Genomic DNA, 26923 nt, shown 5'->3' with positions numbered 1-26923 from the left:
AATAATACCTACCATCATGAAGTTATTGGGAGAATTAAACAAGATAATGTCTATAAACACTTTAGCCCCAATGTCTAACTTATGGTAAGCTACCAGTAGATGTCAGTTGTTGCTGTTATTATTGTAATCATCATTATTACCTCCCCTTTCAACTTATATTTTGAAGGATGGAATGATGAGGAAATGAGACCTAGAAATCCTTCCGCTCCAACAGCCACCTACATACCTCTCTCTCCTTCATGTAACTGAAGATATCCTTGGCATATATGGGGTTGAAAAATGGATCACTGTAGTTATTGTCAATATCCTCTGGTGGGGTTATCTGCTTGGAAATCACCAAAAAGATGTTAGAGGGAGAAAGATTCCAATGAAGGCTTAGCACATACACATAAAGCATGCCCTCCTTTCTTCCCAGTGTCATCTTCTGCTAAGTTTCCTCAAGCCTCGTATATCCTGGGCCACAACAGAGCACCCCCTTGGTCCTTTAATACTCATGCTGCTAAATGACCAAGAAATGTTTAATCCTTCTTGCACATGACTGCTCTGCCCTAGGAACTAGGCATCATTTTTACAGGTAAGCTCAAGACTCTCCAGGAAAAATACTCTTATTTTACTATTTCAACTTGTGTCACATACCTTCTTAGGTCACTTGTTTTGTCCCAATGCTTTGATCTAACCCAATTCATCTTCTTGGTAGCCTTTTCCTCCCTTCTACACTTCTACCCAGTTTGTTTTGTCTACAAGAGGGGTATTTCTCCTCCTTTTTGCCAAATCTCATTCCTTCATCCTTCCAATTTTCAACTTAAATACCAACTTCCTTGGGAGATGCCTCTGTGGGCTTTACTCGTCTTTGACTGGAGTCTACTGTAATGCAGATTGCAATTACTAAGAAAGGCAATTTACACACACACACACACACACACACACACACACACACAAATATTCCAGATCCTTGTGGGTATTCCTGGAATAAATACTTTCTAATTGTTTGGGTGTATTTTAATTCCAGTTGGAAAGTCAAGAGATCCCACAAGGCCAACTTGATTTACTATAGCTTACTATATACAGATCAATTACCTAGGAAGGCAAAAAAAAAATCTCTTTGCTAGCAGCTACCTACAGGACAACAAAGAACATATCATCTAATTTAAGAAGAAAGAGAAAAAATACCTCCTTCTGTGACCTTTTGCCCCAAGATGAGGAAGGTTTATTGGAACTGGATTCACAAGCACTGGACGTGCTTGTGGTATTGAACTTGCCCACACTGGACATGCCTGTTCTGGATTCAGGGGCTGTGCTGGACACATGTGAGCTGGTTTCAACTTGGAGGATCAGGAAATCTTTGAGAGAGTTATCTTCCTTTTGGGTGGTATTCTCTTGCAAGGCCAATGGCTCCTTTAGGGACAACTCCTTCCCAGTGGTGGGTTTCTCATCCAATGTAAATGTTTCCTTGACATGGAATGTCTCATTGAGGGCAGGTTTCTCATGAAAAGGCTCCTTGAAGAGGGTCTCCTTCTCACTGCTGGGCTTCTCCTGCAAGGCCAAAGGCCCCCACGGGGTAGCCTCTTCCTCGACTGTGGGATTCTCCTGCAAGACCAAGGACTCCCTTGGGATGGTCTCCTCAGTGCTGGGCTTCTGAAAAGCCAGTGGTTGCTTAATAAGGGACTCTTCATTGGTGATATTCTCTTGCAAGGCCAAATGCTTCTTCAAGAGGAACACCTCCCCCTGAGCAGTGGGTTTCTTCTTTAAAGATAACTGCTCCTCAGTGCTTGTTGCCACCTCAGTAGAGACTTCCTCCTTCAGAACTGATGGTTTATTTAAAAGGGATTCCTCTTCAGTAGTGCTTTTCTCCTGCAAGGCCAACAGCTCCTTCAAGGAATCCTCTTTGGTATCAGTCTTCTGCAAACCCAAAGCCTTCCAAAAGAGGGACTCATCTTTGTTGGTAGGTTTAACATGCAATGAAAATGGCTCCGGAGAAAGGAATTCCTCCTCAGTAGTAGGCTTCTCCTCTAAAGTCAATAGTTCCTTAATATACAATTCTTCTTCAGTGGTGGTCTTTTCTGGCAAGGCCAGTGGCTTAGTTGAGAGGGACGCCTCCTGCAGAGTGGTGTGCTTCTCTTTCAAAAGAGATGGATCCTGGAAGAGGAGCTCCTCTTCAGTTATAGACTTTTTATTAAAAGGCAATAGCTTCTTAAAGACTGACTCTTCTTCAGAGGTGGTGTTCTCTGAGACCAGTGGCTTCTTTAAGAGGGACATCCTCCCCTGAGTGATTTGCTTTTTCTTTAAAGATAACGATGTCTTGGTAAGGATTGTCTCCTCAGTTGAAGACTTCTTCCTAAGTGACACTGGCTCCATAAAGAAAGAATCCTTATCTTTGCTAATCATATTCTGCAAGTCCAACAGTTCTTGGCAGATGGACATCATTATTTGACTGGCACACTTTTTCTTCTTTAAAGATAAAGGCTCCTTGGTAGAGACCACCTCATCTCTGATATGTTTCTTCCTAAACGGAACTGGTTCTATAAGAAATTCATCTTCACCATCAACATTCTCCTGCAATGCCCCTGGCTTCTTCAAAAGAGCCACCTCCCCCTGCGTGGTATGTTTGTCTTGGAAAACAGGTGAGTCCCTGACGAGAGACTCCTCCTCAGTGGTAGACTTATTTTTAAAGGACAAGGGCTCCTTAATGAGTGACTTCTCTCCAGAGGTGATCTGCAATACTAGTGGCATCTTCAAGTAGGACACCTTACCCTGACTAGTACACTTTTTCTTCTTTAAAGATAATGGCTTTTTGGTGAGGATTGCCTCCTCAATGGTACGTTTCTTCTTAAAAGCCAAAGTCTCCTTTAAAAGTGACTCCTCCTCAGTTAGAGTCTTTCGCAAAGTCAAGGCCTTCTTCAAGATGGACACCTCCTCTTCTGTGCTGTGCTTCTCTTGTAACATGGATGACTCATGGAAAAGGGACTCCTCAGTTGTGTCCTTCTTCTTAGAGGATCGTGGTTCCTTAATGAATGACTTCTCTCCAGATGTGGTCTTTTGCAATACTAGTGGCTTCCTCAAGTGATACATCTTCCCCTGAATGGTAGACTTCTTTACAGGTAATGGCTTCTTGGTGGGATTTGTCTCCTTGGTAGTACGTTTCTTCCTAAGGGACATTGGCTCCATAAGAAATTTATCCTTAGTGTCCTCCTCCTGCAATGCCTGTGGCTTCTTCAAGAGGACCACCTCCCCACTAGTGGTGTGCTTCTCTTGCAATGCAGATGATTCCTGAAAGAGAGACTCCTCCTTAGAGTTAGGCTTCTTTTTAAAAGACAATGGCTCTTTAATGAGTTTCTTCTCCTCAGAGATAGTCTTCTGCAATTCTAATGGCTTTTTCAAGTGAGCCATCTGCCCTTGAATAGTACACTTCTTCTTTAAAGATAATGGCCTCAAGATGAAGGCTGCCTCCTTGCTGGTAGCTTTCTTCTTGAAAGCCAGTGGCTCCTCAATGAGAGACTCCTCTTCAGAAGTGGTCTTCTGCAACACTAGTGGTTTCTTCATATGGGACACTTTCCCCCGAGTGGTATACTTCTTCTTCTTTAAAGATAACACCTTCTTGGTGGAGGTTGCCTCCTCTGTTTTAGGCTTCTTTCTAAAGTTTGTTGGCTCCATAATGAAGGAATTCTCTTCAAAAGTGATGTCCTGCAAAGCCAAGTCCCCCTGATATGTGCTCATCTTCTTTAAGGATAATGTTCTTTTGGTGATGGCTGCCTCCTCAGTCTTATGCTTCTTCCCAAAAGTCATTGGCTCTACAACAAACTCATCATTGCTGTCAGCCTCCTCCTGTAAGGATGGTGGCCTGTCCATGAGGGATAGCTCCCCCTGATTTGTGGACTTTCTTAAAGAAAATGACCTCTTGAAAAGGCTTGTGTCCTCAGTAGTGAGTTCCTCTTTTAAAATTAATGGCTTTTTGGAAAATGATACCTCCTCAGTAGTGGTTGTTTTAGAGATGGTAGGTATCTCCAGACTGAGTGGTTTCTCCATAATATTTGGTACCAGGCTAGTAGAAACTACTACTGGTGAAGGTTCCGGCTTATAACTGTAAAGGAAACAATGTCTGAGTAAGAAGAATGTAGTTCCTAGAATTCTCACCAACCATCTCATTTTGTTGCTATATTTACCAAAGCTATAAAAGGGGAAAGGGCTTCAACCTCAAGGGATAGATTAAAGGGTAAAAATCAATGGGTACCATAGAGAATCAACTAAGTAGCATTCTGTATAGTTTCTATGGCCTAGGTTCTCACACTTTTCTGAAAAATTTCCCCTAAAATCCATGTTGTGCTTTACTATATATGAATTATTTCCTTTATTTATATAAAGTCTTTATTCTAAAACCACATTGTGTGAGTTATTCGCTATTATATCAGTCTCCCTCAGTAGCTACATTTATTTATCTTTGTCCATCAGCACCAGGCATCTGGTAATATGTAGGCTGAAATTAATATTATTTGAAGGCTTATGAGAAAATTATAAGAGAGAGCTTAGGAAGGCTTAGAAGAGAAAGGTGGGCTGGTACTTAATGTTGGTGGTATCTAATCACATCCCCTTCAACCTAAGCTATTCATGAGATACTTTCCCAGTGGAGAGAATAAAAAGACCACAACAGACATTTGTTCACAAGGATCAGATTCAAAGCTTTATTTTGAACAGGACTTCATGTCCAATTAGTAACTAACCTAGTGTGACCAAATCACTAGAGGACTAGAAACTAGAATAAGAGAGAATTTAAGGCAAATACAATCATCAGTCTGAACAAGAGTAAATGCCCCCAAAACTAGATATCATCTGATTCCATTTATATGAAATGTCCAGAATAGACATATCCATAGAGGTATATCCATAAAAGAAAATAGATTGGTGGTTGCCTGTGGCTGGAAAAGGGCAGGGAAGTGGGGTAGAATGAGAGGCTGGGAAAGGAAAGGGACTACTAAGGGGTTCAGACCTTTTTTTGGGGGGGGTGTTGAAAAGTTCTAAAATTAGATAGTGATAATGGCTGTACAACCCCATAAATATAATTTAAGAATCACTGTATTTTTTTAAGAAGTGCCTAGAGAGGTTCCACATGGCCAGATAGATTCCAGGTCCCTCCTGATGAGAACAGCCTTCAGATAACCTAGTTATGATAAAGAGTATGCCTTCTAGAGCTAAAATGCCTGGATTCAAATCCTGGCTCCTCCACCTACTGGCTAGGTGACACTGGGCAAGTTAACTGTCTGTGCTTCACTTTTTTCACCTATACAATGGGGATCGTATTACCTCCTTTATAGGGTTGTTGTGAAGATTTGATTAATTAATATGCAATAAAAACATGTAAAACAAAGAACAGTTCAAAACTAAATGTATATCAATAAATCAGCTTAGCTAGATAAAATGGACAAATTCCTAAGAAGACACAAACTACCAAAACTGACTTAAAAAGAAAATAGAAAACCTGAGTGGACTTATAACACAAAAATATTGAATTAATATAAAAACTACCACAGAGAAAAGTCCAGGCCCAGAAGGTTTTGCTGGAGAAGTCTACCAAACATCTAAATCAATACCAGTTCCTCGTAAACCACCCCAAGAAATAGAAGATATAAGAACAGTTATCAACTCATTCTATGAAGCCAATATTACTCTGATACCAAAAACAAAGATATCACAAGAAAATTATAGTCTGGTATCTCTTAAAAATATAGGTGCAAAAGTCCTCCACAAAATACTAGCAAATCAAATCCAGCAACACATAAAAGTATTATACACCATGACCAAGTGGGATTTGTCCCAGGAATACAAGATTAATTTAACATCCAAAACTCAATTCATGTATCAAACCATATTAATGGAATAGAAAACAAAAGCCACATGATCATCTCAATAGATTCAGAAAAATCATTTGACAAAATATAAAACGCTTTCATGATAAAGGAATTAATACACTAAGAATAGAAAAGAGATTCCTCAACTTGACAAAGGGCATCTATGAAAACCCAAAGCTAACATTGTACTTAATGGTGAGAGATGGGTGATTTCCCCCTAAGATCAGGGAAAAGACAGGGTTTCCAACTCTTCTTTAGAGGGTGGGAGATTTGTAGTGTAGCAGTATATAACTCATATAGCATTGCTGATGCTTTAGGACAAAATCCCTCTATTCTCTGAACAAATTCCAAACTCTTTGCCATGATCTGCAAGGCCCTGGTGATCTGGCTCCTGTCTTCCTCTTCAAATCCAGCTCTTAAGAAACATTAGTATAGGAAATAGGTATTGAGTATCTATGATACCATAGATCTGGGGTGATCAGAGTAGGCTTCCTTGATAGAGTAACCAACTCCCTTTGTGACTGAGAGGGTTCTGGGGATGCAAGACTCTCAGTATTAAAACTGGGCAAATCTTAGGAAAACCAGAATAAGTCGGTCACCCAATTCTTAGAAGACAAGGATGTCCAACTCTTGATACTTCTATTCAACATAGTACTAGAGGTTCTAGCCAGGGCAACTAGGCAAAAAAATAAAACAAAAGGCCTCCAGATTGAAAAGGAAGAAGTAAAACTGTGTATTAGCAGATGATATAATTTACATATAGAAAATCCTAGGAATATACCCAAAAACTATTAGAACTAATATACAAGTTTAGCAAGGTTCCATGATACAAGATCAATATGCCAAAATCATATATATTTCTATATCCTTGAAATGAACAGTATGAAAAAGAAATTGGGAAAACAAACCCATTTACAAAAGCATCAAGAAGAATAAAATGTTTAGAAATAAATTTAACAAAAGAAGTACAAAACTTATATTCTGAAAATTACAAAAATGTTGCAAGAATTTAAAGGTCTAAATAAATGAAAAGATATCCCATGTTTGTGGGTTGGAGGAGTTAGTATTAAGATGGAAATACTCCCCAGACTGATTTACAGATTCAAGACAACTTCTGTAAACATCCCAGTGGAAACAGACAAGCTGATTCTAAAATTTATAAGGAATTGCAAAGAACCCAGAATAGCCAAAACAGTCTTGAGAAAGAGGAACAAGTTGGAAGAGTCACACTTCCTAATTTCAAAATGCACTACAGAGCAACAACAGTCAAGATATGTGGTACTGGCATAATGGCAGATGTGTAGATCAAAGGAATAAAATTGAGACTTCAGAAATAAACACTTTCATTTATAGTCATTCGATTTTTGACAAGGATGCCAAGATAATTTGGTGGAGAAAGATTAGTCTTTTTAACAAATAGTAAAAAAAAAAATAGTGCTGGGACAACTGGATATCTACATGTAAAACAATGAAGTTAGACCCCTAACACACACTAACAACAAAAATTAATTCAAAAGGAGTCAATAACCTAAAGAGCTAAAACTTTAAAGCTCTGCAAAGAAAATCTTAAATCTTTGTAACCTCTGATTTAGCAATGGTCTTTTATATAGAACACCAAAAGCAAAAGCATAAGGAACAAAGGAAAAAAATAAATTGGACTTCAACAAAATTAAAAACTTTTGTGCCTCAAAGGATACCAACAAGAAAATGAAAAGACAACTCACAGAACAGATGAAAATATTTGCAAATTACATATCTGATCAGAGACTTATAGCTAAAAAATATAAAGAACTCTTACAACTTAAAAATGAAAAGCTCAACAACTAGATTTTTTAAATGGGCAAATGATCTGAATAGACATTCCTCCAAAAGGTATGCAAAAGGCAATAAGCGCATGAATGATGCTCAATATCATCAGTCATCAGAAAAATGCAAATCTGGGGACACGTAAGCGGCCCAGTTGGCTAAGCATCTGCCTTCAGCTTGGTCATGATCTCAAGGTCCTGGGATGGAGCCCCACATCAGGCTCCCTGCTCAGCTAGAAGCCTACTTCTCCCTCTCCCTCTGCCTGCAACTCCCCCTACCTATGCTCTCTCTGTCAAATAAATAAACAAAATCTTAAAAAACAAAAGAAAAATGCAAATCTAAAACAGTGAGATTCCACTTCACACCCATTAGAATGGCCATGATAAAAAAAAAAATAGTAAGGGTTGGCAAGGATGTATAAAATTGGAAACCCTTATACAGTGCTAGTAGGAATGTAAAATAGTGCCACCGCTATGGAATACAGTTTGGTAGCTCCTCATTGAGATCAACACAGAATTACCATATGACCCAACAATTACATTCCTAGGTATATACACAAAATTATCGAAAATAGGTGTTCAAAAAAAAACTCATACACAAATGTTCATAGCCACATCATTCACAATAAGCAAAAGGTTGAAACAATCCAAACACCCACCAACTGAAGAATGGATAAGGAAAGTAAAGTATATTCACACAATGGGATATTATTGGTCAACAAAAAGTAATGAAGTACTGATATCTGAAACAATGCGAATGAAGCTTGAAAACACTATACTAAATGAAAAAAGCTAGACACATAAGACCACACATTGCATGATTCCATTTATATGAAATGCCCAGAATAGGCAAATCTATAGAAACAAAAACAAGGTTAGTGATTGCTTAGAGCTGGGAAGGATGGGGGAATTGAGAGGTGGTAGCTAAAGATACTGGCTGAAGGGGTTTTTTGTTGTTGTTTTTTGGGGTATGTTTTTTGATTTATGAAAATGTTCTAAAATTCATTGTGGTGATGGCTACATAACTTCAAATATACTGAAAGCTTTCAGTACATAATATGTGAACTACACACATTAAATGGAAGAATTGTATGGTATGTAAATTATATCTCAATAAAGCTGTTAGCAAAAAAGCCCACTTAGAAAAATGTGTGATTATAGTGAGCTCTCAATAAATGTCAGCCACTAGTTCTAGTGCTATTAATTAAGATCCCTTCCACTGAACCCTAAATGAAGGCAAGAATGTTTATGGTATTTTGTAAGGATTTCCCTGCTAAAGTCAGAATTATAAAAGAAAATCAGAAGAAAATAATTCAGGGAATTAAAGTCAAAATACACATAGAAATCCCAGGAATTTCATTTCAGCAAAAAACTAAGTAGGGATAAATGCTATCTGGTTTGATTTCTTTTGGCTAGATAATTAGAAAAGTGTCTTGTAGACCTACCATGTTAATTTCCTGGAATTCCCCAACTTTTTCTCTTACCCTTTGGAACCCATGCTTAAGCCTATAGCTAATTTATTTTTTTCTTTCCTGAAAGTAATTTCCACCAGAATGAGGACAGGCTATAGAAAGGACTCACTCCACCCTCTAACTCTTCCTCTAATAAAAGTTTTCCTAGAGGTAAATCCTTTTTCTAACCCAAATGAAAATACTCATATCTACTTGCAGAACCTGTGAACAGTTCCCTGCAACATCTGGAAAACATAGGTTTTTGGCCTAGAGAGATAGTAATTTCTCTCCAGTAACAAGGGACAAACCTCTCCCAAAAGCTTCTAATGAGATAAGCAGACTGGCAAGCTATCAGCCAGCTGCTGAGTATCCCCTGGAAAATTACCACCACAATCTCAAGTGCAGACTAGCTCAAACAGGGACTGAATTACTAAAAAAGAGAAAATATCAGCACAAGACCTTTTGGCAAACTTCCCAATGACAACAGCTCCTTCAATATGCACATGCCATGGTAAGAGAGAGAAGAGGCCCATAACACTTCAGCAACCACATCTGGGCTCACCACAGCACCCAAGGGTTAGTGTGGCAATCACCACTATGGCTCACTAAACATGTTCTCAGTGGAGGACAACAGGAGGTCAAAAGATGTCACATACTCTTCTTTACTATCTAAAAATACTGCCATCTGAGTCTCTTCTTACTCACCTTTCCTTATTCATCTCATTGTTTTTGGCCAACCCAAGAGCAGGTGTGTTCCCCTTTATCTTATTGGAAACATCCTTAACAAACTCCTTATTGGCTTCCTTCTTGAGCTGGGCAGGCTGACTTTGAGAAGCCTGCAAAAAACATGGGAGGCAGGGGAGAAGGAAACAAGGAAATCTAGAGAACCACAAATTACCTAATAGGTAGCACTTATAGGAAAGTTTTGACCCACATCCCCACCTTGGACACTTCGTTTGGGTGTTCCCAGGAGTAATAATCAAAACATCCCACAACCAGTGTGGCACTGGTGCCAACCAATCAAAATGGAAGCTAGCAATATAGTAGTACTGCTACATATTAGCCAAATAGAAGCCTGAAGTGATTCCAAGATACACAGAATGTAGTTTTGATCTCCATGTCAGGTATATTGGCTGGAAAAGTCCCCAGAAGATGTTTTGTTAATATCACATTCTACTTTGACTCCATGAGACATTTAGAGGGGGGAAAATGTAACATAACTGGCTTTGCTACCTGGGTTTACCAAGATTGACTAGCTTTTCAGGGTGGGCCTCTAAGACAACACTACCTGTGACACATCTATCCCATCATTGAGGGGATTTTTATTTAACGTGGGGCTTTGGTGAGCTCCATCATAAATTCTAATCATAACAAATTCTATCAAATAGTAGAAGAGATCATGAGATTTTGAATAATACCAGTAAAAATGGAATATAATTAGGTTCAGTTTGTTTCATTTAAAAGTTATGGCTTTAAAATGAAACAAACTGAACCTAATTATATTCCAAACAAATACCATAATCACACTAAGAGATAAAGAAAAATAAAACAGAAGAAAAAACAAGAAACAACTAATCCAAGTAAACACAGTTTTTGACTATATACCCTCAACATACACATCCTCAATCAGGATGGGTTTGTGGAGTGGCAGAGAATATTGCAAATAAATGTGGAACTCTTTTTTTTAAGAGTTATTTATTTATTTATTTGTCAGAGAGAGAGCACAAGCAAGGAGAGCTGCAGGCAGAAGGAGAAGCAGGCTCCCCACTGAACAAGGAGCCAGATGCAGGACTCATCCCAGGATCCTGGGATCATGGCCTGAGCCAAAGGCCACCCAACTGATGCCACCCAGGTGTCCCAAATCTGGAACTCTTTTTAACAGGTTTATTATGGTGGTATGGATGAAGTAATTTTGAAATCCTTTTAGTTGTGTTATAGTACTGAGTAAATGTGTTGATGTCCTCATTGTAGAAGAAGGAACATACAAATATGGATTGGGGAATGCCAGGAAAAACCCTGTGTACTGGAATGGGAGCTGTGTAAATTCATGATTTCTTAAATAGGTATATGTATATATACATCTGAGTATATGGGCATATGTGTGCATCTGTGTATACAGATATATGTATATGTATGTTTAAGTACACATATATGTATATGTGTATATAAAGATTTGGTTTAGACAAAAATCATAAATGGATGCTAAATCTAGAGGAAATTTTGATGAAGAGCAAATTATTTGCAGGCCCTTAAGAGTGTATCACCACTTATTAGCTGCAAGAGGAAAAAAAAATAAACAGTATTATACAGTGGGAACCAGATAATATCCTGACTGGGTAACTAAAATTTAATAGCACCAGTGAGAGACAGATGGACATCATGTGCCTCTAAATGTGATATCCTACAAAGGACAGAGTATCACCTATACAGTATCCCAACCAAGAATGTGTAACATCAATCTAGTCACATGGGAACATCAGACAAACACAAAATGAGGAATGTCCTATTTTTAAAAGGGTGTCCAGGGGTGCCTAAGTGGCTGAGTTGGTTAAGCATCTGCCTTCAGCTCAGGCCATGATTTCGGGGTCCTGGGATTGAGACCAAAGTTGGGCTCCCTGCTCAGCAGGGAGTCTGCTTCTCCCTTTCCCTCTGTGCATGCTCTCTCTCTTCCCTCAAATAAATAAGTAAGTCTTTAAATATAAATAAAAGGGTGTTTAAAAGTGACTGTATTTTTCAAAAACGGTAATGTCAATGAAAAACAAAGACAGGCTATGGAAACTTTCCAGATTAAAAGCAGCTAGAGACTCTGAAAATAATAATATATTATACATTAATTAATTGAATTTAAATTTAAAAAAATACATACACATTTTTTTAGAAGCAGCTGAAGAAATGAGAAGTAAATGATACTACACTGGATCCTCTACTGGAGGGTAAAAGTACTTACAACATTGACCTTATAAGGTCAACTGAAAAAATTGGACTATGGATAATAGAGTACATAAAAATAATGTATCAATGTAAATTTATAAAGTTGTTAACAGTACTGTGGTTATATAACACAATTTCTCAGGGGCACCTGAGTAGCTCAGTCAGTTGGGTGTCTCTTAGTTTTAGGTCACAAGATGTGGGCTCCATGCTCAGCAGGGAATCTGCTTGAGATCCCCTCCCTCCCCCTTCTTTTGCTCCTCCCCCTGCTTGCAGTCACACGCTCTCTCTCTAAAATAAATAAATAAATTTTTTTAAAAAGACAATTTCTCTGAGGAAATATGCACTGAAGTACTTAGGGGTAAAAAGCCATGACGTATGTAAGCAAATGGGATAAAATGTTAACTATAGGTTAATCTAGGTGAAGAGTATATGTATATCATTTGTACTACTATTTATTTTTGTAACTTTTTGCAACCTTGAAATTATTTCTAAATGAAATATTTAAAAATATGTCTTCATATCATCAGATCATAATAAGCAACTGCAATCCAACAGGGAATTCTTTCTTAGGTCCTCAAGTCATCCACCTCTGCTTCTCAAATAGTTTGGCACTGTTTTCATTTTAACTTCTTACCTAAAGTTTTACAAACTCCCTATATGTGCAACTGAGATTCAGAATTAGAAAAGAATTGCATTCTCGGCAGGAGAGATAAGACCCCAACACCCAGGGTGAAATTCTCTACTTGCCATATGTGAAGGTTCAAAGCACTAATAATCTCAGATCTAATTAAACTCAAGGGGAGGGGACCCTAATCTGCACTTCCCTACAACTGTTTGACCAAAAAAATAAGAAAGTTGTGTCCTACTGACACAAAATCATTTAAGTAAATGTGGATATAGACCCTATCTCCTTGTCTACTGGCTTAGGACCAGCTCTTACACATCAAAAGTCTTTCCCATGCTGGAATGATAAAGGAGAGGGAAAGAAAAACACAGATTAATTAAAACAGATCAACTCTTTGGCATGCCAGGACTTTACTGGTGAATGCTGAGGAAAAAAAAAAAAAACAGATGTGTGAACATGGAAACTTAGTATACTGACAGGAATACAAACAGGAAGAAGCAAATAATCATAGAGGGAATCCCCAAAATTCAGAAAGAAAGGAGCCCACACCTTCAAATAGATGAGCTCAGACATCTGCAGAAATGCCCAGTCCTAGGAAGGGCTTAGGCACATTGTAGTGATGGGATATTTTTTTGGAAAATACCAAAGACCATTCAAGGTTACCAAAATGAATCTTCAAAACTTGAATGCAAAAGGGAATTGGACTGATTTTCTGGAAAGCTAGAGGCAGAGCTACTGCTCAGAGATGCCTTGCTTCTCCCACTTCCACCCTGGATACAGATGTGGCCTAACAGATCATTGCATTGAGTTGGAGAACCAGAAGGGCTCTGGATGATATCCGCATGTATTTCCTATCAGCCTGTGTTTGTCCTCTATGAATGGCAATATAAACTTCATGAAAAAAAAAAAAAGACTGAGACATAGCAAGAAATTATCTCATATGCTGTGAGAACTTGCTTTGCACAATGTCACCGCTCTTCCATCAGGGACTCTGGGGGTCAAGGGAAGCCACACCAACATGAGCTGCATCTGCTTCAGATTTGTGTGGCTACCTTATTTCAGCCAAGTTTCTAGATTCATGGTGAAATAAGTCAGGAAACAAATCTAGCATTACAGGTCTGTGTGGAAAGGGTCTCTTTCAACCAAGCCACAGTAAATCTGAAATTATTCAGAAAGCTGTAACCCAATCATAAATGTTGTAATCTGTATGGGGAAGAGACTATGTTAGTACAAAGGTGGTCCCATAGCAGTATCTAAAGAGCAGAGATCCAAAGAAGAGAACTTTGCCAATGCTTATCCAATCCTGCTCAAGGGGGTAAATTATTTTCTAGTAGATACAAGTATTCTGGTAGCTACAGAAGGACACCCTACTATGGAGGGCAGGAATAGCTCACCGGGGTTCTCTGTATCCTAGATGAAACAGACTTCAAAAACAACATTGGGCAAGTTCTGATCTGTAGACATAATTATGGTATCTACATTACAGAAATAAATGAGGATTAAGGGAGTTGATACAGGAAAAAGTGCTTAGAATAGTGCCAGGCACCTGGTAAACCCTCAATAGTCATAGTTATTATTTTCTAAAACCAAAGATTACCTTTGGCCCAATTCTACATTCAATTAGTAACAGTTTAACTATCAGTGCTGGGTTTTGCTGGTATCTTAATAATACCAGAAGGTAGTTAACTCAACAATCCTCTTCAAAATTGAGTTTCTCAAATCTCCACGTTGAAGACCAGATCATGGAACAGTAGTCCTCAATGGTTCTGTACATCAGGGGGCATTTTTGATTGTCACTGTGAATGGGATGCTGCTGGAATTTAATGCCAGGAGCCAGACATACTGTGCCTGAGGGCAGTCCTACATAATAGAAAAACTACTGTACCAAATGCCCATAGTGCTTGAATTGATAAACACTGCCTTGACCTACAATATATCCATCAAGATACTTATCTCCAAGGCCTAGACAGCTAGTTGAGCCATGACTGGACTTAATCTAAGTGCAAGAGCCCTTATATTTATATACAATTATATACAATTTTGTATCTGATAATCACTCTGTCTGCTGCTTCCAGAAAGTTCAACAAATTAATCCAGATGGTATGTGCCAGCAGAAGAGCTCCTGCAGCTTCTGAAATTGGATCATTTATTCCAAGTAAAATTGGCTCTCCACATTCTAGAGAGGGTCAGTGTCTGGTAACCCAGAATGATCCCTTAGGGAAGAGGTTATCTCAGCCATATGCAAAACCACAGCAGGGGACTGGACTAGCGTACTCACATTGGTGAGATCTTCAAAAGCTGATCTCTTTTTGCATCGTCTCTTAGGTGAAGATGAAGAAATCTTTGCTTGGTAATTCTCCCCTATCTAAAAAAGTAAAAGAGGTAAATGAGGATATCTAATAATGAACACTTTTCAGGGGCTTTGGGTCATCTTTGGAGCTCAGGGGAAACTCCAGAATCTCCAAGCAACTAGAGATGTATATAATAAACCCCCAAAAAACTACAAAAGGAAATTTTGGCACTCACTGCTGCTTAGAGCATCTCTAAAGGAGGTAATCATTGGTCATGGGGACAAAACTAGCATGATGATATTCAGTGTAACCCCTAGAACAAGCAAAATGGCTTGGTAAAGTTTTTCCTCTTAGTTCTCTCATTTTTATGGTTATCCGATCCAAAATTAACAACCACCACCACCATCCTGCCATTCCCAGTCATTCCTTTAATATGGATACTCTCAAGTAAATCAGTTCAGTAATGTAACAAATATTCAAGTATCTCTTATGTTAAGTATTTAAGATATTCCCAATAAGGACAATAACACACATACCTAGATACTGGTCCAGGATAACCTCTTTACTAGCTGTTGACCTTGGACAAATCGCTTACTCTTTCAGGCCCAATTTGCTTATCAGTAAAATTGAAATGGTAACCTTATTTGAGGATCAAATGAGAGAATATGTGTTTTTTATAGTCTGTATAGAGGTGCTTGGGTGGCCCAAATTTTGTGTTTTGAGAAAGGAGTTTGGTAATCCATATTAACCTCTAATTGTCAGTGTCTATGAAGGAGAGGTAGTGGACGGGAGGAGAGGTGAATATTCTGGAGCAAAGGGGCTTTCTTTCTGGGTATTGTTCATCTGTGCATGCCTTACCTGACTCCCAAATGAATAAGATCATTTCTACGGGGCTACAGGTTAGGGTAAATCACACTATAGGGCTCTTCTACTCTCTAACAGTTTTTCTTTGGTGAAAGCCTCCAAAGTATCAAATTTCTTCTATGAAATGAGAACCCTGCCCTACATAGATCAGAGAGTTGCTATGATGTGAAGCAGAACATTAGGGTCACACCATCTTTTGCTCTGTTTTTCATCTACATCATGAACAGTTAATACGTAACACAGTAAGTGATCAGAAAGTTTAAAGAATTGGATTCATAGTACAATAGACCAATCTAGCATAGCAGAGCAATCCTGAAAGGGCCGAGAAGAATTACTTCTATTTTCTAATTGATTAAGCTAAGAAATCAGTAAATTATTAGTCTTTCATCTAGTTCATGATAAATAATCCTAGCGGAAATAATTAGCAAAAATAAAATATTTGGTGGTTACACAAATCTCACAAATTAGCTAAAAAATACACTGTCAGTCTGCTATCCAATTCCCACTTAATATTACCAGTAGAAATAATCAGCCCCAAATAAAATTCACAGGTAAATGTGAACTCAATAAAACAGATTTATAAAATGTGCCCCCAGAAAGCTGGATTTGGAAAAATAACTGCCACAAAACAAAACTTATTATGGCAGAACTCTAATCAGCAAATTCAAGATGGCCAAAAATCTGATCAAATCTTTCTTGCCAAATTTATATATAAAAAAATTTAAGCCCCTCCATGAAAATCATTTTAGTAAAACAAAAAATGAAAATGATTAGAAAATGTTTATCTATGCTGAGAGAAAACCAGTCAAGGAAATTAAATTGACTTAATGATGTTTGCTCCAGGAAATACTCCCTTAAGGACAATTCATCAGTCTTAGTAAAACTCTGACTAAAATATGTATGGTGACAAACAAAGTCAGAATGACAGTGTCAAACTATCTACAAGGTCAAAAAAGCAACATCAAAATGGACACCTTCTTCAAATTTAATAGCTATAAAAAGCATAATAATACATTTGTTGACCTAATCTTCATAGTCTCCCCAGGATGCACCAAGCATCCTCCCGGCAAGGTACTTTGAGCATCTCCCAGAAATTAAGAGTATAGACGTGATCATTAATGTGAGCTGAGTATTGTTTGCTTTTGAAGGACACCCTTCATTTCAGCTATGCATTTGGGGAAAAGGAGAGTTCACACGTAGAATCCAAGTTCTAATTTGCTAGTCTTCTTAAACTACAAGAGCTACCACTCCTTCCCAATTTCTCAGATTAAACAACACATATTCAGAAAGATTTAGGGGTGAGGATAGGGACTCAACCAAAACAGGAAGAAGCTACTCCAGGCACTGTTGGGAGAGACAGTGTGCTCTAACCTTTTCAGACTGGCCATGATCACTGGGCACAATTTTGCTGGACCGCAATTTCTTAGTCTCAGGGTTGGAGCTTTGGGAAGGTAGTGGCAGTGGCATCTTTCACAGGTTCAGCAGTGTCTCTCCAAGATAGGGCTGCAATCAGAAAGGGACTCTTTAAAACACCATTCACCAGAAATACTGCCGAACTCTCTGAAAACTCCTGAGAATACCCAGTTTCTCTATAGGATCTCTAGAAGAACATATACTTTGAGTTGAGCAGATCTGTGTGTAAATCTTAGTTCTACCACAATTAACCTTAGGCAAGTGAAAAACTCCCTGGGCTTCAGTTATCTCATCTGTAAAATGGAGAAAAGTATACCTACCTCTACAGGGCACTGTTCAAATTAAACAAGACACTCTATCTAAAAAGCCCAGCACAGTGCCTGTCACCCTCTGTGGGCACTGGAACTGTGGCCTGCCTCCTAGTTTAGGCCTGGGAACACTGGGAACACATCACATGAGTGTTATGCATTAAAAATGATCAAGAACATGCAGATCATATAATATAGAAGACAGCTGGAAGGGTTAATGTTCTTTAAAAGGCATAGGGTCCTGGCACAGCAATTACAATGAAGCTACAGAGAAGATGCTAGAACACACCATGAACATACACATATGCCTGATAGGTCAGAGTATTCAAAGACGGCATTCAACCAAAAGAAACCGCAATCTGGTTCCAGAGACACCTGGTAAGGAAAAAAAATTCAAAAGATGAGATAACAATAGAAGGAATTAACTTATTGAAAATCACTTGACATAAAAATTTAACCGTCATTACAGCCCTTGAGAGAGTACTATCTTTGTCCCATCTAGGTGGGGGACCTCATTCTACATTCTTTAAGGTTCTTTTTTGTGAGTCCTCAATAGTTTGGATCCACCTAGGTGTCTTAAGGAGCAAATGCCATTATTAGGAGGAATCGGGTTTTGGATATACAAGAGACCCCTCCCACTCAGATGCAATTGCCCTTCCAAACTCACCCACATTCAATCTCCAAATTCAAATGCATTTGACAAAGAACAGGCTCATCTAAGCAAGACCCTAAAGCAATGCAACAAGCTTACCATTCTGTACCAGATATTTCCAGCAATGGTGATATTAATGCAAATAAATCATGCATCTTATCCTGTAAGTAGTCACATGCACAACTCTAAATGTAACATTAAAATGTGTCAAATGATTTAATAAAAGTAAATAAAAAGTATTAGTGAAACACAATGGAAAGTCAATAATCTTCTTGGGGAAAGCTTCATAGCAGAGGTTATACATAATCTAGACTTAAATGACAAAGAGGTTCCCAAGTAGAATGGGGAGCTTTCCCGGAAAAGAAAGTCTGAGCTCAAGCTGAGGCTTGAACATGCTGAGCACAGCGGGTGCAGGGACACCCCAGCTGTCTGGAGTGTGGCATATAAAGAATGTAATTGGGGAAGAGTTAGAAAGGGGCTGAATGCTAGGCTGGGGCCAGGCTGGTGAGAAAGGGAAGCAGAGAAGACTGCAGCTTGAGGAAAAGGTTTAAGAAAGAAGAAAGGCTGATTTTGGATGAACTATTAAACATTTTGTCAGTCAAGAAAAGTCAGTACAAGTCTGTGCCTTTACATTTATTACCTCAGTTGACCCTCACAACAAAACTGGGAGGGTACACAATACAAATACAGTTCTTTTCCATTTTAGAGTCCTCGATGTGTTAAGGGACTTACTACACAGGACAAACTATTAAGCAGCATAGATCCCCCAGCTCTTTCTAGGGCTCTTCATAAAAATACCAGGAAGTCTCTCCAATCATACTTAAAAGCACTCCAAAACAGTCCATGGTCCAAAGCGAAAGGCTGCATTGTAGTAGTGTAAGGAGACAGAATGCACATATTTTTTTAAGAAGCAACTGGATTTCTAAACCAGACAACTTAGCATCTTTGAGCCTTAATTTTCTCGTTTGCAATAGAGGAATACCACCATTTACTTGCTGAAGCAGAAGTAAATGTGTATGTGCAAAACTTAACCCAGAGTAGGCCCTCAAAATAAGTGGTGAATCTTACTTTCCCTCTCTTCGCCCAAATCCACACCTATTTTCCATCTCATCTTTCAAAACTCAGCCAAGCAGCAATAAAGCCAAATTGGGTGCACCCACCCTTAACTGTGTTCTATGAAAACCACTTGCCCTGCTGTTATTATTCACACCTGGACCATTTTTTTTTTTTTTTATGGATGACCGAAGACTCATGTTCTGAAACTTTTATCTTTCAAGGGGAAAGAAAAAATAGAACTCAGCAGGCTAGAAAACTTTCAGGTGATGATATCACAGGGTAAGTAAACCTCAGAGAGAATAAGCTTATTCAGATGATATTCATACACCACCATCATTTTCCCCGACACTGATCACTTGCTTTGGGGGACATGCACAGTGACTTAAGTAACTCATTTGTCTGCCATTAGGAAGGAGGAGGGGATTGACACCACTAAAAACAAGCTTTCATTAAGGGACATTCAACAGAACATTCTTGACTTCTACCACCTACAGAACGGGCTCTTACTTGGACGAGAAAATTATAATCCTTTACACTTTCCAGACTTTCCATCTTCCACACGTATACACTGATAAGTATGGAAAACTCCACTGAGCACCCTAGGACCGGTGCTAAAACCCAAGGAGGGGCAAGTGGGCTCATTTAGAAGCCCAGTTGCTTAGACTCCAAAACTATAGATCAAGACAGTCTACAGGAAACAATAGCAACTTCATTTTATATCTAAAAGCAGGTTACAGATAGCAAGACACTGGGGAGAGAATGCAGCGTGGTGTCCATGAAAGCAGCACTGGGCTGGGAAGAATGCCTAGGATCTAGCTCTGACTCTGCCCCTGGCTGGAGGGATGATGCTAGGCAAGTCCCTTTTCCCTCTCTAGGCCTTTGTTTCCCCACCTAAGAAAATGAGGCAATGGAACCAAAGGAGCCACCTAGCTATTCAAACCATGGTCAACAGACCAGCAACATAAGCATCACCTGGGAGCTTGTTAGCAATTTAAAATCCCAGGCCCCAAGCTAGACCTACCAAATCTAAAAATGCAAGTTAACAATATCCCCTAAGTGATTTGTATGTACTTCAAAGTTTAAGAAGCACTGTTCTAGGGTCCTCTGACCTCTGACATTCTAGGATCCTAAGTGGACCAAAGCACAAAGCAGTGGGAAAGCCCAGAGCTGCAACGGTTGAAGTGGGGGATAGAAGAGAGCCAGTGGAGACAAAAGCGGTAACAAGAGAGAGAGAGCACACGTTTCCATCCTCCTTCATACCCTCCGACCTGTAATTCAAAAGACGTCCCGCAAGTAGCACAGACTTAAATACCTCCTGTGGATGAAACTGATCCTCCACACTTGCACTTGTGAAAAGACTTTTTTGTAAATGTACTCTGATTCAGGCATGTTGTACTGTTCTCTCTGAAAGCTAGGATACAATCTCATTTCTTTTGCCATCTCACCCTCGAAAACACACTCCCTGCCCAACTTCGCGCAAACTGCTGACTGACAGCAGAACAAAACAAAGGTTTCACGGCAGGGATGCCTTGCCTGCCGGCAAGAGAAGACAGCGTGTAGGCGCTGGAGTGGTGCTCAGGCATCAACCCGCTTGTGACAGGGCCGGACATTCGAGCGGGCAATATAAGCTCAAACGCGCCTACCTCACACCGAGACTGAGGGCAGAACAGGAAAGATCACGGACGCACTCCTAGACCAGGAGAGGCCCGGGAAATGAACGGAGCTCCGTGTTGTAGCGACCTGTGTCCTTCTCAACCTGGCCTGTGCTCGCTCCAATCTGCCCAGTAGCGAATTTTGAAAATTACAGCCCCAGCAGGAAGCGCGGTGGTGATTGGTCAGCAGGGGGCCAATCAGCGGGCACAGCTGGGACGTCTGCTCCCCTAGCAAGGAGGGGCGGGGCTGGGTATTTTTAAATTGAGTTCTGCAGCTAATAGACTTCGCATTGGGGCGTGGTTTTGAGGACAATTGGTTGAACCCGGCAGGGCTGACCAGCGGAGTACTGGGTCGATTTAAAGAGGCGTTTTTATTTAAATAATCCTGTTGGAGGATGGGTGTGAGAGTGGCTGCAAAATGCAGATTAAGACCGATTAAAACATTAATATTAATAACCCTCTGTAGAGTTAAATGTTAACTCCTGCTGGCTTCACAGATCACCTTGTGAGGGAAGCAGGGCAGAAATTATTGCCCCTATTTTATGGATAAGCATCCAAAGTGAAGTAGAGCTAATAGTAGCTAGCATTAATTTACCACTACCTCCGTGCTAAACGTTATAAATTTTTATTGTTTTAAGTCCTATCCAAAAAGATAGGTACTTTTATTAGTGCCATTTTACAGATAACAAAATTGTAGCTTGCTCACCGCCCAATATTACACACCTGCGTTGTGGCAAAGCCAGTATTAAAACTCAGATATTCATTCATTTCACTCACTCATTCACTCATTCATTCATTCATCCATCCATTCATCCATTCATTCATCCGACAGTTATTGAGCACCTGCTTTGTTCTAGGAAACAGAAAAACTATATATGACTAATTGACAGAAGACTTGAAGAATTAATAGCCCTGCCCTATCCTCTGAAGATGCAAAGAGTAAATGGAGATACCAAGGATAAAAATCTAGAACTTGCTGCATATACAGCAGCTAGCTGTATATGCTCCACCACTAAACTACATCCCTGCCTTTACTATCAGCCCATTCCCCTTTTAGTATCTCACAGCTTTACATTAAAAGTAGAATATTCACACGATCCCAAGCCCTCTTCTCTTTTTAATTTCCCTAGGTTTTCTCACCCAGATCCACGACTTTAAATATCACCTAAAACCTGAACTCCAGATTCATAAATCCAACTGACTATGATACATCTCCACTTGGATGTCTGAGAGACACCTCAAACTCAATTATGTTCACAATGTTTACCAAACCTGATCCCTCTTCCAATATCTCCCATTTCAAAAACTGGTACCACATCGAACTTGTTAATCAAGCCAGAAACCTGGGAATCATCCTCAATTCAAACTCTCTTCCATCACCTTACCTTCCCATATCCAATCCTTCAGCAAGTCCTATTGATTCTACCTTAAAACTATACCTTACATCCATCCACTTCTCTCCACCTCCACTGCCACCATAGTCTCTCATTTGGACCACTGTCAAGATCCTCCAAGCTGCTCTCCCCCTTTCCAATCTTGATCTTCTCTAATGTAAATACAATACAAGATGGATCTTTTAAAAAGAAAAGAAAAATTATATCATCTTTCTCTCATGATTTAGTGGTTTCCCACAGAATTTAATATCCAAACTCCTTACTCTTATCTATAAGGTCTTGCCTATATCATCAACCTCATCTCATACACTCTTTCTTTTTCACTACATTCCAGCCATAATGGTCTTCTTTCAAAGCTTTGAATATAATAAAATCCTTCTCCTCAGGGTCTTTGTATATGATGTTCCCACTGCCTGGAACATTCTTCCCTCCATTCTTTAAATTACTTTTTTCTGATGCTTCAAGTTTCAGCTTAACTGCCCCCTCTTCAGAGAGGCCTTCCCTGACCATGTAATCTAAAGTAGGATTCTCCTCCCACTCCTTTATACTGTATTTCAGCCCCTACATTTATTTTAGAGTAATTACTGTTATTTGTAATTTTTAAACTATCTATTCATCCAAGAATGCAAGGTCCTTACCTAGAGAGTATTATGTTAAGTGAAGTAAATCCTACAGAGAAAGACAAATACCTTATGATTTCACAGATATGTGGAATCTAAAAAACATAACAAATGAACAAAAAAACTCATAAATAAAGAAGATGTGGTTCATATATACAATGGAATATTACTCAGCCATCAGAAAGGATGAATACCCACCATTTGTATTAACATAGATGGAACTGGAGGAGATTATGTTAAGTGAAATAAGTCAAGCAGAGACAGACGATTATCATGTGGTTTCACTCATATGTGGAATATAAGGATTAGGGCAGAGGACCATAGGGGAAGGGAAGGAAAACTGAATGGGAAGAAGTCAGAGAGGGAATCAAACCATGAGAGACTCTGGACTCTGGGAAACAAACTGAGGGTTACAGAAGGGAGAAGGTTAGGGGGAGGGGGTAACAGGGTAAGGGGTACTAAGGAAGTGTTGTGACAAGCACTGGGTGTTATGCAAAACTAATGAATCATTAAACACTACCTCAAAAACTAAAGGTGTACTATATGTTGGCTAATTGAACAAAATAATAAAAATAAATAAATAAATAATAGAGTGAACTGGTAGTTGTGGAGGGGGGGTAGATAAAGGGGATTAAGGGGTAAAAATTTCCAGTCATGAAAATGAAAAGTGAAGTGTAGGGAATATAGTCAATAATATTGTAATAATTTGTATGGTGACAGATAGTAACTACACTTATTATGGTGAGCATTTTATGATGTATGTAATTTTCAAATCATTATGTCATATACCTAAAAATATGTCAACTATACTTTAATTATAATTTTTAAAATTCTAAAAATAAAAAATTAAAGTGTAAATTGTAACTGAAAAAATAAAACAAAAATAATACAAGACCCATAACTATATGGACCATATCCATTGTGCTCTATCTCCAGTCACTAGCATTAATAGTTCATATTTATCAATTGCTTACTATATGTTCCATGCTGTTCTGGGACTCACAGTAATACAATGAGGTGTTAATATCCCCATTTTACAGGAAAGAAACTTGGAGTACTGAGAAGTTTAGTAACTTGCCTGAGATCACACAGCTAGTAAGTATTGGACTGGGATTTAAACCCAAGCAATCTAATGTCAGAGACAAACGCATAATCATTACCCTATACCTGCCTCTATAGATAAATGATTAAAAATATCTGTTAACTAAGCAAATTAGTATCTTCTTTTAAAGGTAATCACTATGGACAAGTGCCCCAGTGGGATGCACTAAAGAAGAAATACAGTATTAACCCAAGTCACTTTAAGTCTTCTTTATTTTCTTTAATTTTTATTATTCAAGTATAGTTGACATACAATGTGATCTTAGTTTCAGGTGTACAATATAGTGATTTGACAACTCTATACATTACACAATGATCACCATGATAATTGTAGTTACCATTTGTCAACACACAACATGATTATAATATTATTGACCATATTCCCTGTGCTGTACTTTTAATCTCCCTTTTTTATTTGAAAACTGCAAGTTTGTACCTTCACTTACTTACCCATCCCCACCTTCCAACAAACCACCAATTTGTTCTTTCTATATGAATCTGTTTCTATTTTTTTGTTTGTTCATTTGTTTTGTTTTTGAGGTTTTACATATAAGTGAAATCATATAGTATTTGTCTTTCTTTGTCTGACTTATTTCACTTAACATTACACCCTCTACATCCATTCATGTTGTCATAAATGGAAAGATCTCATTTTTTTACAGCTGAGTAATGTTCCCTTTTATACACACACATACAAACACTCACACACACACAAAATATCTTCTTTATTCATCTATCAGTGGACACTTAGGTTGTTTCCATTTCTTGGCTGTTGTAAATAAAGCTGCAATAAACATGGGGTGCATATATATCTCCTCAAATTAGTGTTTTCATTTACTTTGGGTAAATACTCAGTAGTAGAATTACTGGATAATATATTTCTATTTTTAATTTTTTGAGAAACCTCCATACTATTTTCCACAGTGGGTGCACCAATTTACATTCTCACAAATGGGGTTCCCTTTTCTCCACATTCTTGCCAATACTTTTTCTTATTTTACTTACTTATTTTTTTATTTATTTATTGATACTAGTCATTCTGACTGGTTGCAAAGTGAGATCTGTGGTTTTGATGTTCTTTTCCCTGATGATCAGGGATGTTCAGCATCTTCTCATGCGTCTGTTAGCCATCTGTATGTCTTCATTGGAAAAATGTCTACTCAGTTCCTCTGCCCATTTTTTTATTGGATTATTTGGTGTTTTGTTGTGGGGTTGTAGAAGTTCTTTATATATTTTGGTTATTAACTGTTTACCAAACATAGCATTTGCAAATATCACCTCCCATTCAGTAGGTTGCCTTTTCATCTTGTTGATGGTTTCTTTCACTGTGTATAAACTTTTCTATTTTGGTTTGGTCCCAATAGTTCATTTTTGTTTTTGTTTCCCTTGCCTGAGAAACATAAATATGTTTCTAAGACTGATGCCCAAAATATAACTGCCTATGTTTTCTTTCAGGAATTCTATGGTTTCAGATCTCACATTTGGGTCTTTAATCTACTTTGAGTTTATTTTTTTTTTATATGGTATAAGAAAAGGGTCCCATTTCACTCTTTTGAATATAGCAGTCCTATTTTTCCAATGCCATTTATTGAAAAGACTGTCCTTTCTCTAGTGTATATTCTTCCCTACTTTGTCATAGATTAATTGACCTTATAAGCATGGATTTATTTCTGGGTTCTCCATCCTATCCACTGATCTATGTGTCTATTTTTGTGCCCGTGCTATACTGTTTTGATTACTTTAGGTTTGTAATATAGTTTGAAATCAGGGATCATGATACCTCCAGCTTTGTTCTTCTTCCTCAAGATTGCTTTGGTTATTTGAGGTCTTTGTGGTTCCATACAAATTTTAGGATTATTTTAGTTCTGTATCAAATGCTATTGGTGGGGCACCTGGGTGGCTCAGTTGGTTGGACATCTGCCTTCAGCTCAGGTCATGATCCCAGGACACTGGGATCAAGCCCCAAGTCAGGCTCCCTGGAGCCTGCTTCTCCCTCTCCCTCTGCTGCTCCCCCTACTTGTGCTCTCTCGTGCTCTCTGTCAAATAAATAAATAAAATTTTTATTTTAAAAAGTGCTGTTGGTATTTTGTTAGGGATTGCACTGAATCTGTAGACTGCTTGGGTTAGTATGGACATTTTAACAATATCTTTTTTGAGAGAGAGAGAGAGAGAGAGAGCAGGGTTAAGGGCAGAGGGAGAGAGAGAATGAATCTCAGGCAGGTTCAGTGCTCAGTGCAGAGCCTGACACAGGGCTCAATCTCACGACCCGGAGATCAGGACCTCAGCCAAAATCAAGAATCAGATGTTTAACCAATTAAACCACCCAGGCACCCGGATATTTTAACAATATTATTTCTTCTAACCCATGATCATGACATATCTTTCCATTTGTTTGTGTTGTCTTCAATTTTTTTCATCAGAGTTTCATGGTTCTCACAGTATAGGCCATTCACCTCTTTGGTTCAATTTGTTCCTAGGTATTGTATTCTTTTGGGTGTAATTGTAAATGAGATTGTTTTTCTTAATTTCTCTTTCTGCTACTCCACTATTATTGTATAAAAATGCCACAGATTTCTGTATATTAATTTTATATCCTACAACCTTACTGAATGTATTAGTTCTAAGAGCTTTCTGGTGGAGTCTTTAGAGCTTTCTATACATAAGATCATGTCATTTGCAAATAATTACAGTTTTACTTCTTTACCAATTTGGGTAAATTACCAATTTGCTTCTTCTTTACCAATTTATTTTCCCTGTCTGATTTCTATAGCTAAGACTTCCAGTACTGTGCTAAAATAAAAGACTGCAAGCCCTTCTTTAGTCAAGAGAGGAAAAGTTCTATCCATCAAAATAACAGCAATATAAAAATTACAAAAGAAATCATTTCATTTTTCCTATTTCTTCCCAGGTTTTTATTGAA

General features: G+C 38.5%; 1 protein-coding gene across 2 annotated transcripts in view; it reads right to left on the bottom strand.

The window, feature by feature from the left end:
• The window catches only part of CCNB3 (cyclin B3), a 49022-nt gene extending 27987 nt beyond the window's left edge, over positions 1-21035 (bottom strand). Inside the window, exons 1-6 of one of the 2 annotated variants that reach the window (XM_032842969.1) lie at positions 20880-21035; positions 17179-17310; positions 14931-15017; positions 9802-9932; positions 1171-4078; positions 227-325 (exon numbers count right to left, since the gene is read on the bottom strand). In XM_032842969.1, coding sequence (XP_032698860.1) covers positions 227-325; positions 1171-4078; positions 9802-9932; positions 14931-15017; positions 17179-17274 — 3321 coding nt within the window. In that variant the 5' untranslated portion in view covers positions 17275-17310; positions 20880-21035. The remainder of the gene's footprint in view (positions 1-226; positions 326-1170; positions 4079-9801; positions 9933-14930; positions 15018-17178; positions 17311-20879) is intronic. The other variant, XM_032842970.1, reaches the window with a different exon arrangement.
• Positions 21036-26923: the final 5888 nt, after the last annotated feature.

The sequence above is a fragment of the Lontra canadensis genome, unplaced genomic scaffold (genome assembly GCF_010015895.1).
Source record: "Lontra canadensis isolate GAN:19392208 unplaced genomic scaffold, GSC_riverotter_1.0 scaffold134, whole genome shotgun sequence".
Taxonomy (NCBI): Eukaryota; Metazoa; Chordata; class Mammalia; order Carnivora; family Mustelidae; genus Lontra; species Lontra canadensis.
This window is presented reverse-complemented; position numbering and strand designations above follow the sequence as displayed.